Raw genomic sequence first — 15,982 nt, 5'->3', positions numbered from 1 at the left:
CTAGTTTTCTTCAGCTGTTGCTAAAACTTACTAAAATGCCAGATGTCATGTTGGAAACACGAAACCTAAAAGATGGTCGTAAATCACAAAAACAAACCATAAAAAAAAATAATAAAATACGCCGAGTGCTGTGCTCTGGAGCTTCCCAGCTTTAAGTCTCCTTTTGTTCAGCCCCCCCCCCCCCCCACTCCATGCCCCCCATCCAACCTCCCATCTTTTAGGGTGATGGGCGGGGAGTAGCTCTGAAGTTTCTCACCTAAGACTTGCTTGTTTATTTTGCAGATTCCGAGCAGAGCACCGGTTCAGACTCTGAGGTGCTCACTGAGCGGACTTCCTGCTCCTTTGACACTCACACTGACCTGGGCCCTGGTGCTGCAGGCCCTGTGCCTGCCGCCATGTCTTCCATGGAAGAGATTCAGGTGGAGCTGCAATGTGCTGACCTATGGAAGCGGTTCCATGACATTGGAACTGAGATGATCATCACCAAAGCAGGCAGGTAAGGACACGTTCCTTTGCACGACCAGCTTCCAGGAATGGAGAAAAAAAGTAGGAGCCATTACATTTTTCTTTCCCGTTATTTGTGGTAGGTAGCATTGGTGAAGCCAAAGCAACTTGTACTCACTTTTCTGCATGTGGACATCTTGGTAAAGTGATCTTGTGTTTACTGTGATTTTGCTCTTTTCCTCCGAGGGCCATTCCAACCTCTGAATCACCCCTATGCTCACAAACATTTTCTGCCTACAAGTGTATTTCAGCTCACACCAGAGATCCGTGGTACCTAAGGGCCAAACAGTAGATTTCCAAAGCAAGTATTATGTCACCATCCAATGTTTTCAAGAGAAAAAGTTTGCTCCCCAAACAACAGCTTGCATTTTCTAAGGCATTTAAAACAGCCAGATGTTTTTGTAAGAATTTTTTGGTAAGAACTGGGCTTGGTACACGTCTGAGCCCTGCTTATTGATCCATGTGTTTTATTGTTGGCTTGAAATTATTACAGAACTTTAATGGTGACCCCGTGGAAACTTTTGCAAAACTATTTGTATAGAATGATAGCCATTTTTATACAATTCTTTATTATTTTTTAATGTTTATTTTTTGAGAGAGAGAGAGAGACATAGCATGAGGAGGGGCAGAGAGAGAGGGACACGGAATCCGGAACATGCTCCAGGCTCCGAGCCGTGAGCAGAGAGCCCGATGCGGGGCTTGAACTCACGAACCATGAGATTGTGACCTGAGCTGAAGTCAGACGCTCAACCAACTGAGCCACCCAGGCGCCCCGAATGATATAAGTTTTTAAAATACAGTTTCTCTTAAAATAAGCACTTTTTATTAAGCTTATTCCTTCATTGGCATCTTTCAGTTTTTCATAGTTAGGTATCTGTTTTGTGCTGGATACTCAACGTATATTATGTTATTTAGACATATTATAATCCCATACATGGATGGGGATTAAAAGGCTTAAAGAAGTTAATTAACTTGACTAAGGTCACATGGGTAGTAAAGGGCAGCTCCAGAATTCCACATAAATCTGTCTGGTTCTAAAAACAATGTTCTTAACTATTTATAATTCTGCACTGTTAAGAAATGGTTGTAATTTTTGCCCCGTGGATTAAAACAAAATGATTTAAATAAAAATAAATTTAGACAAAGTTTTTGAGTATATAGGAATAGTTAATTAAAGTTAAAACAGTTATGCTGCTTTCATATTTTCAAAGCCAGTCTACATAGTCTCACATCCTGGGGACCAAAAAGAGCCACCCAGCTGATCATAAGCTGTCATGCGAACATCGACATTTAAAGTAAAAGAATATTTGAATGCATATAGAGAAACCTTCCAATTCAACAAGACACCACAAAAACATGAGGTCAAACTGAACCTTAAGTCTTGTTCATTTTGTTTCTCCTTTAGAAGCTTCTTCCTTCTTGGGGCGCCTGGGTGGCTCAGTCGGTTGAGTGTCCGACTTCAGCTCAGGTCATGATCTCACGGTCTGTGAGTTCGAGCCCCACATCGGGCTCTGTGCTGACAGCTCAGAACCTGGAGCCTGTTTCAGATTCTGTGTCTCCCCCTCTCTGCCCCGTCCCCACCATGCTCTGTCTCTGTCTCTCAAAAATGAATAAATGTTAAAAAAAATTTAAAAAAGAAGCTTCTTCCTTCTCTAAGTTTTAGTATGAACAAAACCATTAAAAAGCACTTTAGGAGAAACACCTTTGAAGGGAAATTATTTTCAATACCATCTCTTGTCAGTTGGCTTTCAGTCTACTTCTGTTCTACATTTTGAGATGTTATGGCTTAGAAGGAAACAGAGCAATTCAAGGAAAAAGTTTTTATTCTTCTTTTTTAAAAAAAAGTTCGTTTATTTTGAAAGGGAGATAGAGATAGAGAGATACAGAGAGAGAAAATGTGCAAGTGGGGGAGGGGCAGAGAGAGAGAGAGAGAGAGAGAGAGAGAAAGAATCCCAAGCAGGCTCTGCACTGATGAGGGGCTCAGACTCACAAATTGTGAGATCATGACCTGAGCCGAAATCAAGACCTCAGACCCTTAACCAACTGAACCACCCAGGTACCCCTTTATTCTTCTTAGTTTTTGGCAAGGGGGTTGGTTTGGATAGAAGGGAAAATATTACATTTTTTGTTTGTTTATAAGATTTTCTAGTTTTATTTGAGGTTTTCACTTACTACTGTTGAGTATGTGTCTTCCAGTCATTTTTGTCTCTGATATCATTCCCTTGTTTTTTGCACTTCAGTGAATTCAGTTTACCCCGACACCTTTTTCACAGCTCTCCTGTGACCTCATTTCATGATTTGTACTGCAGTGTTTTCTTTCCCACATCTCTGCCTTCACAAATTCACTTGATACCTGGATGCACCCAGATATTCCCAGTACATACATATACAGTTTGTTCTTTAGTCATATCCCTTTGTTTAGGTTTAGAAATGTTATTCATTGCTTCTGTAGTGGGTTGCCTCAGCCTTTGCTATTGCTACATGTAACTCTGCTCAAGTAATTCTGGAACAACTCGGAAACAGACTTTCTCTCTAGCTTTCTCTCTGTGAATTTTCTTCACTTTCTCCCCTTTCCTCAAGTCAGTTTCTTCCTTTTCACTCCATTTTCCTTCCTTTGTAGTGTCCCTTTCAATGTTAATCTCAGTTTCCATTTTCTTAGTTACATTCGTTTTGTATGACTCTCTGTTCTTTTTCATGCTCAGAAGATCTTAGTCACCATCCACTTCTTCTGACACCTTAAACTGTAATCCTGTTGATTCAGAGCTACTGCAGTCTACAGAGCCCTCAATCTTTGAATGTACCAATGGAATCTGTATAATCAGCACCATGGACAGAGGTTCTTGTAGGGATTAATGGGTTTGGAAGACACAAGAATTGGCCTAAACGTACCCATAAAATTAAAACCAAACACATCTCATTTTCTGAACATGAAAGATTAATTTTTCCCTAGGGTGTTATGACTTCACTTGATATTCTGTGCTAAAATACCGGCAAAAGAAAAAGCAACTTTTGGTAAGTTTTTAGGAAGAGAATTCACATGTTGTCATAGAATTTTAAACCAAGAGGATACCTTAGAGACTAGATAGTCCCTTTTCTTTGTTTTATAGGTAATAAGGTTAAATAACTTCTCCAAATTCATTCACTTTAGAACTTGAGTATTTATTGGTAAAGGATGGGTAACTTCTCCACTCAAGGTCATATAAATGTTCCAGACAAAACAGGTGTTGAATTTAAGACCATCTAACCCTTTTTCTTGAAGTCATGAAGAAAAACATTCATCTTTTGCAACGTAAGCCTCTCTAGATGACTTAGAGGAACCACATTTTCTTACCTCAGATAACATGTGAGAGGACTTTTCTTTCCATCCCTGGCAAGGTACTCTCCAACCATTTATAAATACAAGGCAGCCATAAGTCATTGTTATTAAGAAGGGAATTAATGGTTTAGATTGAAATGTATCAGGGCACCCAGGAGGCTCAGTTGGTTGGGTGTCCGACTTCGGTTCAGGTCATGATCTTGCAGTCCCTGGGTTCGAGCCCCACGTTGGACTCTGTGTTGACAGCTCAGAGCCTGAAGCCTGCTTCAGATTCTGTGTCTCCCCCCTTCTCTGCCCCTCCCATGCTCATGCTCTCTCTCTGTCTCTCAATAATAAATAAATGTTAAAAAAATAAATTTAAATGTATAGATCAAGGTTCCCAAATTTTGGAAAAGAATTAATGTGTATCAAAGTGCCTAACCTATAGTGAATCCTGGATTTAGTTATTATGAGAAGTTCACCATTGAATTTCATTAGCTGACTGTAAGACTAAAATATAAGGCTTTCTAATTAAACTTGTGAGCTAGAGGGAGAAAATCTAGGATGATATACCAATAGAAGCTTCTGAAAAGCTATAAAGTAGGAAAGAAAGAATGGCTATACATTATTCTTTGCAAATATTTACAAATTAGCCATCATCCCTATTGAAGGTCTGTGGTCCCCCTTGTCCTCAAATATGATTATGATGTCAATGACCTATTACCAGAGAACATTTGCTTTTTGAGTTGCAGTGCAGTGTGTGACTAGCACAGAAGGCTCCTCATGTAAACAACTAGGGCACATATGCAAGATGGCTGTCTGGGGTCAGGGTATGGTCTATGGCCGTGAAATGGAGCAAAGCCAATTAGGCTGTATGTGGATCAAGCCTGTGACCTTGACCTCATTAGCACCGTGCTCTGCCCAGCTAAACTAACTGGCCCCAGATGGTTAAGCTTAGTGCAGCATTTTGTGTACAAGTATCCTAGAGCACATTCAGGCAATGCAAAGTTTTGAACTGAGCACTTTTTATGTCTGACTCCTAAATGAATGACATACAAAAGAGCTTGATGTTTTACTTCTTTCTTATGGTTAAAGAAGAATGGAGAATTTTATTCTAGACCCCTTGAAACTCAATACTCTTCTGGGTTGCTCCCTCTCCTCCTCTTCAATTATGAGAGTAGTTGTAAAGTGCCATATCCTGACCTTGCTTGCTTTGGCAAGTTTAACAAGCCATTGTGGTAGAAACAAGGTATTGCCCAGAGGCCACTAGAATTCATTTGGTATTTGCTCCCTATTCCACAGGGTCCTCCCTCTGACACACATGTTGACAGCCTGAGAACTTGCAGAAATTTTTCTACAGTTTTATGCCTTAAAAAAAACCCCAACTTTGTTGGCCCTTTGTTTGGGGATTGGTAGCCTCTTCTATTTTACTTATTTTCTCAAAAGATTACTTTTAAATAGACTCAGTCAATCAAAAACTATTTCACGATCACCTACAATCAACTGTGATAAGCTACTTGACTAGTAAGAGCGTAAGTTATTCAAGGACATTAAGTGTAAGAGTGTATTTTCAAGGATGTTATAGTCTAATAAGAAATACATGTGTGGATGCACACACATTGTCTATCTATCTATCTATCTATCTATCTATCTATCTATCTATTTATGTATCTTTCTGTCTAATCACTTTAAAGATGAACTAATAATATAAATCAAGGTAGGTATGAGCATTTGGAGTGTATGAATCATCAAATAGTTCAATTTAAGTTAAGAAGACGTGCTATTTCAGCAGTGAATCCTCAGCATATTTTATAGCAATGATTTCCAAAGCGTAAAAAAGCAGCCAACTTTGAGGATTAGAAGAATTGGACTTTGGTGTGCTTAGAGTTCGAAATAAGAAGAGACTGTCTAAGCTTTTATTCCTGCTACTTCTCCCGCTCTGATTGTTGAGCTTACTGTCTATTCCCCTTCATAGGAGGATGTTTCCTGCCATGAGAGTAAAAATCACTGGCCTGGACCCACACCAGCAATACTACATAGCAATGGACATTGTGCCTGTGGACAATAAAAGATACAGGTAATGATGACTCTGGGGTGTGGAACTGTGGACATCACCAGCATCCCAAGACAGTTCTTTAAACTCGTTAGATGAAGCATTTTAACAGTGCACTGTACTATGCACTAAACAGGGAACAAAGATGGCAGATATGCCAATTAACCCATAGCAGAGCACCAGGCAGGAAGTAGTCGCTAGTGCTTAGAAATCAGGACTTAGTAACGGGTTAGAGTGGAATCCTCCCTTGTCTCTGGAAAGAGTGAGATTGTATAGTGTCTGCAAGGGTTGCAGAAATCAAATGGATGTTAAGTCTAAAATGAAGTCAGTTAAACATTGAAAGTGATTAACATATTGAATGATTCGGTTTATGAAATGCTAAATGAATTGAGATGATTTATTTTGGAGAGGTGGAGGAGAAGTGGACCAGTGTAGTATATTCAATCATATAGCTGATGGCTTGCCCTGTGGATGAGGGAGGGCAACAAGAGGAGGACTGGGTAAGATTTCAAGAATAAGCTTTAGTTAGGGTGAATTATTGTTTATCAAACTGTGTTGTGAGTGAGTTTGTTAAATAGCTTTCCTTCAGAGTCATTAAAGGCCAATACAATGTCTATGTATCTTGGATGGCTTACACTTATTTATTTATTTATTTATTTATTTATTTATTATGTAGTTCTTATTTAAAACAAGTTGTGGCATAATCAATCTCTTGAGATTTCAATCAAATCAGTGAATCATGACTCATTTTCAAAATATTTGAGTACTTGGCTTTAACCCCAAGAATTAGGAGGCAAGAGATGAATGAAGGGGGAAGACCAGGACTAGTATGGTAGAGGGAGAGAGCTGGCTACGAGAGAAGCGATCTAGATACAGGACTCAGGACAGGAGATGCTTCTGATCTGTTTCAGAGGATCATGGGAGTTGTGATTTGGACTGAGTGTCTCTGTTTGCTAGGGTCCAGGTCCCGCATGGTCCTTTATAAGTGAAAAGCAGCGAAGTGTCACATCCACGGAGAACTCTCTTCAGAACTATATATAGGGCAATTGGCAAATTCTGGAAAACTGACCTCCTTTGCTACCAACAACATCTCTTACTTTCAGTGGCTTTGTGGGAAAATAACATGGAGGATGATGACATTCCAAACTGGATTCATCAAAGAAACCCTAAAACACTAACTGGGAAGACTTGGTGGTGTTTCTGGGAATGGTTGCACTAAGACAGAGACCCTCTATTTTCATAGAAATCCTCAAAATTCTGATTCTCAGCAAAGAAATGGTTAACAAGTGAGAGGCTTGGAAGGTCTCTGCACATGGCTGTGTTTTATAGGACAATATGGAAGATGTTTTTAATAAGGAACCAAATCCTGAACAAGTGGCCAACGGATTATATGGTTTGCATTTGAAAGGTGAAAGGTTGCAGTAAAATACCTTTTCCATAGCTAGACACGTGGGTTCAGGATGCCTGTGTGCACACAGGGGTGCAAGGCAAGGAGAGGGAGAAGAAAGAAAAAGGACTGTGAGAATGTTTTCCTTGTGAGGGCTGCAGCTTTGATCATTAACCACAACACTTTGCTGCCCTCCCCCACCCCACCTCATTCTCCATTTTCGTCTCTGTCTGATTGTCCCTGCTTATCTGCCCTTCTCTTTTTCTCCTTGTATTCTCTCTTTAATCCCTATTGTTTCCATCTTGTCATCTCTCTGTCTCTCCCCTCTCCTGTCTCTACTGGCGTCCTGGGCTTCTCTTCCCTCTGTATCTGTCTCTGATTTCTCCTCTCTCCCTCTCTGCCTCAGATATGTGTACCACAGCTCCAAGTGGATGGTGGCTGGCAATGCGGACTCCCCTGTGCCCCCAAGAGTTTATATACACCCTGATTCTCTAGCTTCTGGAGACACTTGGATGAGACAGGTGGTCAGTTTCGACAAACTCAAGCTGACCAACAATGAATTGGATGATCAAGGACATGTGAGTCAAAGAATCCCATCCATCTCCCTCTTCCTCCCTTTTGGCTCTAAAGCTGACTAGCCCCAGGCTTTTCCAAATGTGTAAAATAAGAATCTCTATGCCACTTTGAGTCATTTTAAGTGAGTAATCCTAAAAGTTCTTTTTTCCTCCTGCGAAATTTCATTTATTACAAATCTAACATTTAGCAAATGTCTGCTGTGCATCAGGTTGTGTTTACCAGACTCCGTTCTCATGCTCCAGGGACCCACAGTCTAATCAAGGGAGAGGTTAAAGACAGAAGCACAGGACATGTTTTAAAATAGTGAAAGAAATCACACCATTCAGTGGAATAACTCACAGGGCAATAAACTCAGAGAAACAATTAAGGTGACAGTTTGGGTGGATTTGCCAAGTAATTTATGCATTTTTAAGAGAAGAATAAGTCTTAAGACTTTCCAGGTATAATTAGAGCCCTTGATGCTATTAATTTATCTTTATAACTTTCACTGGATGCCAAGATCCATACTGAGTGCTGCAGGAAGATCAAAGAAGGAAAACCATGGCTCCCATCTTTACGGAAATGACGATATTCTGAGGAATACCATTCACTCTCACAGGACATAAGGAATGTCCATAAATTTAGTAACAAGGTACAAATAATAGCTGATAGAATTTAAAGACAGCACGAGCCCATGATGAACATTTGAAGCAGGAAGGAGCAGCTGTCACATAGCAGAGGGTCTGAGATCTTTTAGCAGAGTGTTGTCTTCTGAGATTGGGACAGTTGTTCAGTATGTCTGGTTAAAGCAAGCGTACTACATCACCACCTGTGACTGGGGCACTCTGCTGTATGGTTTCGTGTAGTGCTATCCAATCACTTAGTCCTTCCTGCCGCGGGCAAGAACACTGACTTCCGGTTTCCTGTACATCCCGGTCCCAGTCTCCGTTCTTCCTGTGATGCTTCTGTGCTGCGATTGTATTTGCCTGCGAGTTTGAAACGCTCTTTGAGTCTAGCATAATGCTGCCCCTTCTCATTTCAGATCATTCTGCACTCTATGCACAAATACCAGCCTCGAGTTCACGTGATCCGCAAGGATTTCAGCAGTGACCTGTCGCCCACCAAACCTGTCCCTGTTGGGGATGGAGTGAAAACATTCAACTTTCCTGAGACCGTGTTCACCACAGTCACAGCCTACCAGAACCAGCAGGTAAGAGGCTGCCTTTGAGAGTCTCTTGCTGCATCAGCTTTTAAAGGAGCTTATTCATGCTCTTGGTAAGAAATAGTCCTTCTACGTGATACTGAAGAGCTGGAATGAGCGATGCCAGGCTTGCTCTGCAAACACCATGTTGGTGATGACAAGCCGTGATGCCTGGTAGCAGCTGGTATAGTCTAGATTTAGATCAAAGACAAAATCTTTGACCAGGAGAACTGAATCTTCTCAGTCATTTTCAACCTGTACTTGGACCTGTGTTCATGATCTCCCCTGCATTCTGGCAAATGTTCTTCATCATTTGCAAGTACCAAGGTTTGATTCATTCCTTCCCTCTTCTCTGCAACTTTCTGTGTATCCCTGCATCGGCTACATCAAAGTCATCAAGCCTCTCCAGCTCCGCTGAAGACCCAACTGCTTTCATTTACACTATCAGACTAAATTTACCTCTGTGTGATCACCAGCCACACCCTAACATCTGTGTTTTGATGTCAGCAATATGTTCCTTCATTCCATAAATATTCTAGAACTTACAATATTGCACGTTTAGTAGGGAGATCGAGCAGGTGAAGACTTATTTCTCCACGAGGAAAGAAGAGTTTGAGTTGAGTGAAAGACACGTAAATACACAAGGATAAAACAGTGGACTAATTGAATGACAGAGACGTGGAGAGGGTGCTTTTGGGTTTGGGGAATGAGGGATGTTTTCCCGGAGGAGTCGATGCTTTCTCTGATGTTGAGACGTGCATAAAAATTGGCCAGACTAATGGGGGAAGTATGTGGGGACGGGGCATAGGGAGAGGGGGAGAGACAGTGAGTCTGGAATCGTTGTTGGCATTCTAGACAATGTTCTTGTTTTGAGGAGGGTGGCTAGATGGATCTACAAGTGATCTCACTTTATGCAATTCCCGACAGTTGCATGTGAATTTTGTTTTTGTAAATTAGAGTGTATTTCATCTTTTGACAATTTGTCTCATCAATAGGATCCTGCAGTGACTCCCTTTCTGAAAATAAGAGTTTTCGCTTGTTTATTTTAATATGCCTGCATACTTTTATTTTGGGCCTGCTTGGAGCAAAATGAACTTTCTACCACAACACTCAATACCTTTCGTACTTGGATACTATGCTTAGTGCTCTAAGAAAGAAATAGAAGAAAAATAATCATTTACTAAATATTATTGAGTGCTTACTGTGTGCCAGGCAAGTGAAAGTGATATAATCTTTGGTTCATAGAGAAAGAATATTTTAATCTTTCATAGCACATTTGGATAAGACTTTTTAGATGTTCTTTGCCTCCAGAGGCATTTGATATACAACAACCCCTTAGTCTGGTAGACAAGTACTGTATGCTTGCTGGGCTTTCTCAGCAGCTGTAAAGCATTCCCAACTTCAGATTTTCCTGGTGGATGCCACATTTGATCTAAAGTAGAGGAAGAGTTTTAGTTTGCTTTGGGTGCTACTTAAAAACTATTGAACCCTCTCAAACTCCTTAGATAGGTCATCATGGGTCCTTACAGGAAACTTTAATAATCAGAAAATTTTTTTCAAACTCTGAAACAAGATAGAGCATCAATATAGACATGCCCTTTGTAGCGACGGGGACCTTGGGATTAACTGTGGTTCAGGAGAGGGGGAGCACGAGTCTAAGTTCTTTGAGTCACTGATTGGACTTTTTTCCAAAACACTCACCCACCATTTTAATCATTAGTTTCTCATGAAGGCAGAGATTGTGGTAACAAATACTACAACTTCAGAATTTAGTGTGTGCAGCAAACTAGGACACTGGCGAATGAACATTCTACTGCCTCGCCGAGATCGGTTGTAGAGGCTAATAGGGTCAGTACTGTGACCCAAGCTGAAATTAGAAAGCCACAACTCACTGTGACAATAAAAGAAGAGCTAACAGGGAAACCTGAAATCCCTTACACTTTTCTACCTTCTCTCATAGACAGCGTTCCCGTGTCTGAGTACATTCTACTCGTATAAATATTGTCTTTTTCTGGACCGGGTGGTGGGGGGGCAGTGGTGGTTTGCTGGGGGCAGGACGCCATGATTAACTTCATGGCATTTGGTGGCAGACATACCTGGCTTGATTTCTGACCTTTCCACTGACAAACTGTATGACCTTGAACAAGGTTCTTAACCCCTTTCACCCGTGTTTCCTGGTCTGAAAATGTCCTGGCCTCATCGAGTTAGTGACGAGGACTCGATGAGGGAACACGCGTCAAGTCGCTGACGCAAACCTGGCTTCTGATTCATAGCAGTCATCCTGAATTGGTAAACAGCTGGGTCTGCACAGGCATGAAGGGGAGTGGCGAGTAGAGGCAATTTTATAGAATAGATTGCTCGTTAAGGAGAAAGTGGATCGTTGGGAGTTGGAGGACTTGCATTGGCTCTTGAAGGGATTATAACCAATAGGCAACTACTTTGATCTTTCTGTTCTCAAGTCACGTTGGTGAATTCATGATGTGCTGACATTCAAAATAGATGAGTCACACATACTCAATTCTGTGCAGTTTGAAATCAAGATAACAGCTTTTGCCTGTTTAACAAGTCTCACATCAACAGGCACGATTATTTAACATTCCCTTTGGCTGTGTAGATATGATTTCATATAACACAGTGTCTCCTAATAAAGCAAACTAACCTCAGGTCTCTCCCCCAGGCATCTTGGGGTCTGCATCCTGTTACCTAGCAATAATTTTCAGACTTGTCATGAAGATGCCGGGTAGTATAAACTATTCTCTTTTGTGAGCTATATCACCTACTACTGTTTTTATCTCCCTCAACTTTCTTGAATGGGAACGATTAATATTTTATGGCAAAAGTATTTACCTCATGTATTTCTTTTTAAGGGAATGGTTAGGAGGCCTGTGAGAGAGGAAAGAGGAAAAGTCAGTGGGCAGGGGGTGGGTGGGGGGTCCTCACTGTTCTCAGGAACTCAATGAAGGAAGGACAATGGAAGGAATGGAATTGAAGTGAAATGTTATTCAGTCAGTCAGATTCAGGCCGTGTCCTTTCCTGGATAGGGAAGGACAGCAGTGGGCTAGGCATTTAGAGACTTGGGTTTTTGTCCTAAGTGTCCCACTAGCTACTTGTGTCACTCTGAGCAAGGTATTCTCTTTCTGGGCTTCGATTTCTTCTTCAGGAAAACGAACAATTGACCTGTGTTTTCTAAGTTCTCTGTTAGCTCTGAAATCGTAATTTCTTCCTCTTTTTTTCCTGCATGATTTTTAATGAGGGTTGGAAACAATTTCTTGTTTTCAAGCAGAGGCAGTCAACACACACAAGTATTAAAAATTATTAGAATGTTCATGTCTGTCAACTATTTAGTAACCTCCACAACGGTCTAGACCAACAGAGTTGTAGCAAGTCCACATTTGAGAGGCGGGAACTTGGTGTTTTGTTGCTGGTCAGCAAAATATTCCAAGCGATACTGTTCATTGTCACTCCTCCTAGCCCTCTCCTCTGTTAAGGTCTATCTCCTCTTGGCTTCTATCTCGTCAGCCAGACCAGCTGGACACCTGACTCTCCACACATCCGATCTGCCATTACACTGTGTTGCTTCTACTTGTGGAGTATCTTCTACTTTCTACTCTCATTGCTTGTGCCCTCGTTCTGGACCTGCCCTCCCTCCAGCTTAGGCTGTGGTGACAGCTTCCAGCTGAGTCACCTGGACTGCACGCTTAATGTCTCATGAGCCATCACGTATATTCGCTGAGGGATGGATCTTCCTAGAGCACAGCTCTGATTGCATCCTTTCTCTGTCACGAATTGTCTATGACTCCCCAGCGCCTAAGGGAGTAAAGCCCGAGATCCCAAGTCTTCCTATTAAGGTCCTCTGCAGCTAGTTACCAGCTACATTTCTAGGCTCACTTTCTGCTCGTCTTCGTCATGCATCCACAAGAGTTCAGCGGTCTGGTTTGAGTTTTACCATGGTTTGCGCTTTGTAGCCGCCCTGCTTTTGCTCGTGCTGTTGTCTTTCCAGGAATGACCTCTCCGTTCCTCTTTATCTGTCTAGATTCCTTCCACTCTTCAAGTTCGGTACAGATACAAACCCTCCTAACACTCCCTCCTACAACATCTCTTACATTTTTCAGCTGCAGGTGAGCTCTCCTTCATCGAACTGTTAGTGTGCTGTCCCTCTCTCATGACCCCATCACCAGGTCAGGGGTGAAAAGACTCAGGTTCTAGACCCAGCTCTGTAGCTGAAGGATTGTACTGCCTGTGACAAATCACTCCACCTCAGAATTCTCGTTTGGGAGTTGATGGTTTGCTCTGAATCAGTGCTTCTCAGCCACCAGTCTATGGAGAAATTTTTTATAATCCATTGCAAGATGTAACAATAAAGACAGTATAGGGCCGTTTTATACCTGTATGCATTCATTTAAATAGACCGTATGTTAATTTGTCCTTTTCACTTTGTTTGATACTAAAATGTCATTTATTTTATAAAATAATGATGGCAGGAGGTAGTAGATAGATGTAACTCTTTTCGTTTGGTAGAATAAAGAAATGGAATATCAATGTTGATCCCTCAAATGTTTGGGGGGGGTATTAAAATTGGCCTGAAGCCCAGAAACCACTAATTAAGAAGAAGGACACTTCCATCTCCATAATGCTAAGGTATCTGTGTCTATCTCATAGTGCACAGCACTGAATATGTGCCTGGAAAAGGACTGCATGAATAATTAGCCAACACACCTTCACTACCAGTTTCCTTACAAATCTGTGGTTCGCTTCTTTGGATATAAGTAGTAGTGAAATGTGAAGAAAGAGTTTCTATTTTCATAAAATATTTTATGCTTTTCTTTCCCCCTTCCCATTCCTTCCTCCCACCCTTGCTGACTGACCCGTAGACTCCCAGGGCTGCTAGCATACTGAAGTTATTATTACTATTATTTGCTCTTGGAGTGCCAACTTGGCAGGCCTAAGGCAGAGAGGAGGGTACGCCATGCCCAGAATCTCATCGTGGAGAATAAAGTGGTAGAGGTGGGAATAAAGGCGACTCTACGCTTTATGCTTTTTCTTGGAAGAAGCTGACGCCAGCATGTCCTCATGGAATTAGCAGGAAATTTCCATTGCAGAGTCTTTGTCTTCTCTAAGGGGAAAAGACTTCTGAACCTTGATTTTTTTTTTCCCCCAAACAGGAAACTAGATTTCAAAAAGACACAGCCCTGTTCTCCTCAGGTAACACAGTCTTATTTCTTGATGAGAATTGGCTACACGAACCAGATCGGAAGTCTGAAACCACAGCCAGGTCTGTGTAAGCAAATCCAATAGGAGTTCTGAGCCACTCATTATGTACTGAACTATCGAGCCAGTTGTGTTCTCACGTTCCAATCGAGTCAGTGCAGAGGATTTTTTATTTTTTATTTTTATATGGGCTAAGTTTTTTTTTTCTTCCCTGATGAACACCCTTCAAGCAATATAGTAAAAAAAAAAAAAATAAGAATAACTAAGAGAGTGTTCATAAGGGAAGGCCTTTTAAGCCTTGGTATTGTAAAATCATACTCAGGATATTGAAGTTTCCTTTTCTTTGTGGGTTGTGCTATTTATGTCTACACTGTGTACCGTGAGGCGTCCCTCATTTAGTAATTGCCTTGGTGAAAGGTCAGTGAAAATGATTCAAATCAATGGTGGCAGGCCAGCAGCCACCTCTTCGTGTGCTATAGCCCCCAGTGACACAGACTCTACCAATCGGTAGAAGGTCGTGGAAATCAAATCAGTGAGGAAAAACGCTTCCCCAACCTCTGGATTTTCCATGCCTCCTCGTTATCATTGGACCAAGTTTGAACATGACCGCTGTAGAATAGCTTTGGATATACGGAGAGTTACTAATCGACCTCTCGTTCTGCCTGGTGGGACATTGAAGACTCTCGTCTGCAGTGCTGCAGTGAAAGCAGATATGATCGAGGGAGTTGTTTGGTCTGTGTTCTCTAGGGCCGGTTACCGCTCTGGCGCTGGTGATTCCTGTTTTCCACATTATTCATTCATGCACTCACGCACTCATTCATTCGTTGAACACAAATAGCGTGTCATGTTCGGTTCTTGATAAAATGGTATATGAAATGGATGCGGTTCCTACCTGAAAGCACCCTGTTTGGAGGGATGATCAAGGAACATCTCTCTCAGGAGATAACATTTGGACTGAGACTCATGACTAGGCAGCAGCTGTGTAAAGAGTAAAGAACATTTTCGTCTGGGGGTTGAGTGAGCGTGAGGGGTCTGAGCAGGGAAGGGCCTTGGCACTTTCCAGTACTCAGAGCAGCTTGAGCTTGGCGGGAGCCTGTGGCCCAGGCGTAGAGGAGTGTGGGTGGGGATGGAGAGCTAGGCAGGGGCCACGCTGGGCCCACAAGTCCAGCCAAGGAGTTTGGATTCGGTTCTGAGTAGGGTGGTAACCACTGAAGAGAATGACACGATGTATGTACATGTTCACAAAGACCACTTTGGTGGCTGTGTAGAGAAGAGAGATCAGTTTAAAGGTTATGTAGAGTAGTTTAGTGAAAAGATGGCGGTGTATTGGTGGAAGGTGGGGAGGTGGAGACTGACAGCCATATTTGGGTCTAATTGATAAACAGAACTATGGAGTAGAGTTGAAAATTAACTATTCCAGTGAGCCTTCCGCACTATCCCAGATGGCCACATGTGTGGCGTGTGCGCAGAGGCGGCAGGGGTCATGAGTCCTCAAGTGGTGACTTGTGGGTCCCTGTGCTGTGGTCCTCACTGGCCTCTGCTGGTGGCTGTCATTATCTGCTCTCGACCTTGGGTCCTTTGTGTGGACATGCTCTACTGATAGAAGACTGCTCAGCTTGTGCTTTTGTGTTTTTGCCTCAGTTGGACCTCCTGGGCCTCCCTGGCTGGCCCCACCTCCCCGCAGGGCTCGTCTAGGTCCTCTGTTTGGCTCCTGCCTAGGCTGTAGCACCTTGGGGTTAGGGCCACCCTGCCTTCCCTGGCATGGCAGGTGAGGACCTC

General features: G+C 42.2%; 1 protein-coding gene across 1 annotated transcript in view; it reads left to right on the top strand.

Annotated features, from left to right (window-relative positions):
* The window catches only part of TBX15 (T-box transcription factor 15), a 102,309-nt gene that overhangs the window by 55,856 nt on the left and 30,471 nt on the right, over nt 1-15,982 (top strand). Inside the window, exons 2-5 of the mRNA XM_042953624.1 lie at nt 283-496; nt 5,775-5,876; nt 7,646-7,817; nt 8,837-9,004. Coding sequence (XP_042809558.1) covers nt 283-496; nt 5,775-5,876; nt 7,646-7,817; nt 8,837-9,004 — 656 coding nt within the window. The remainder of the gene's footprint in view (nt 1-282; nt 497-5,774; nt 5,877-7,645; nt 7,818-8,836; nt 9,005-15,982) is intronic.

Source organism: Panthera leo, chromosome C1, assembly GCF_018350215.1.
Source record: "Panthera leo isolate Ple1 chromosome C1, P.leo_Ple1_pat1.1, whole genome shotgun sequence".
Lineage (NCBI taxonomy): Eukaryota > Metazoa > Chordata > Mammalia > Carnivora > Felidae > Panthera > Panthera leo.
The sequence above is the reverse complement of the archived record's forward strand: the minus strand, read 5'-3'. Positions and strand labels throughout refer to the sequence as shown.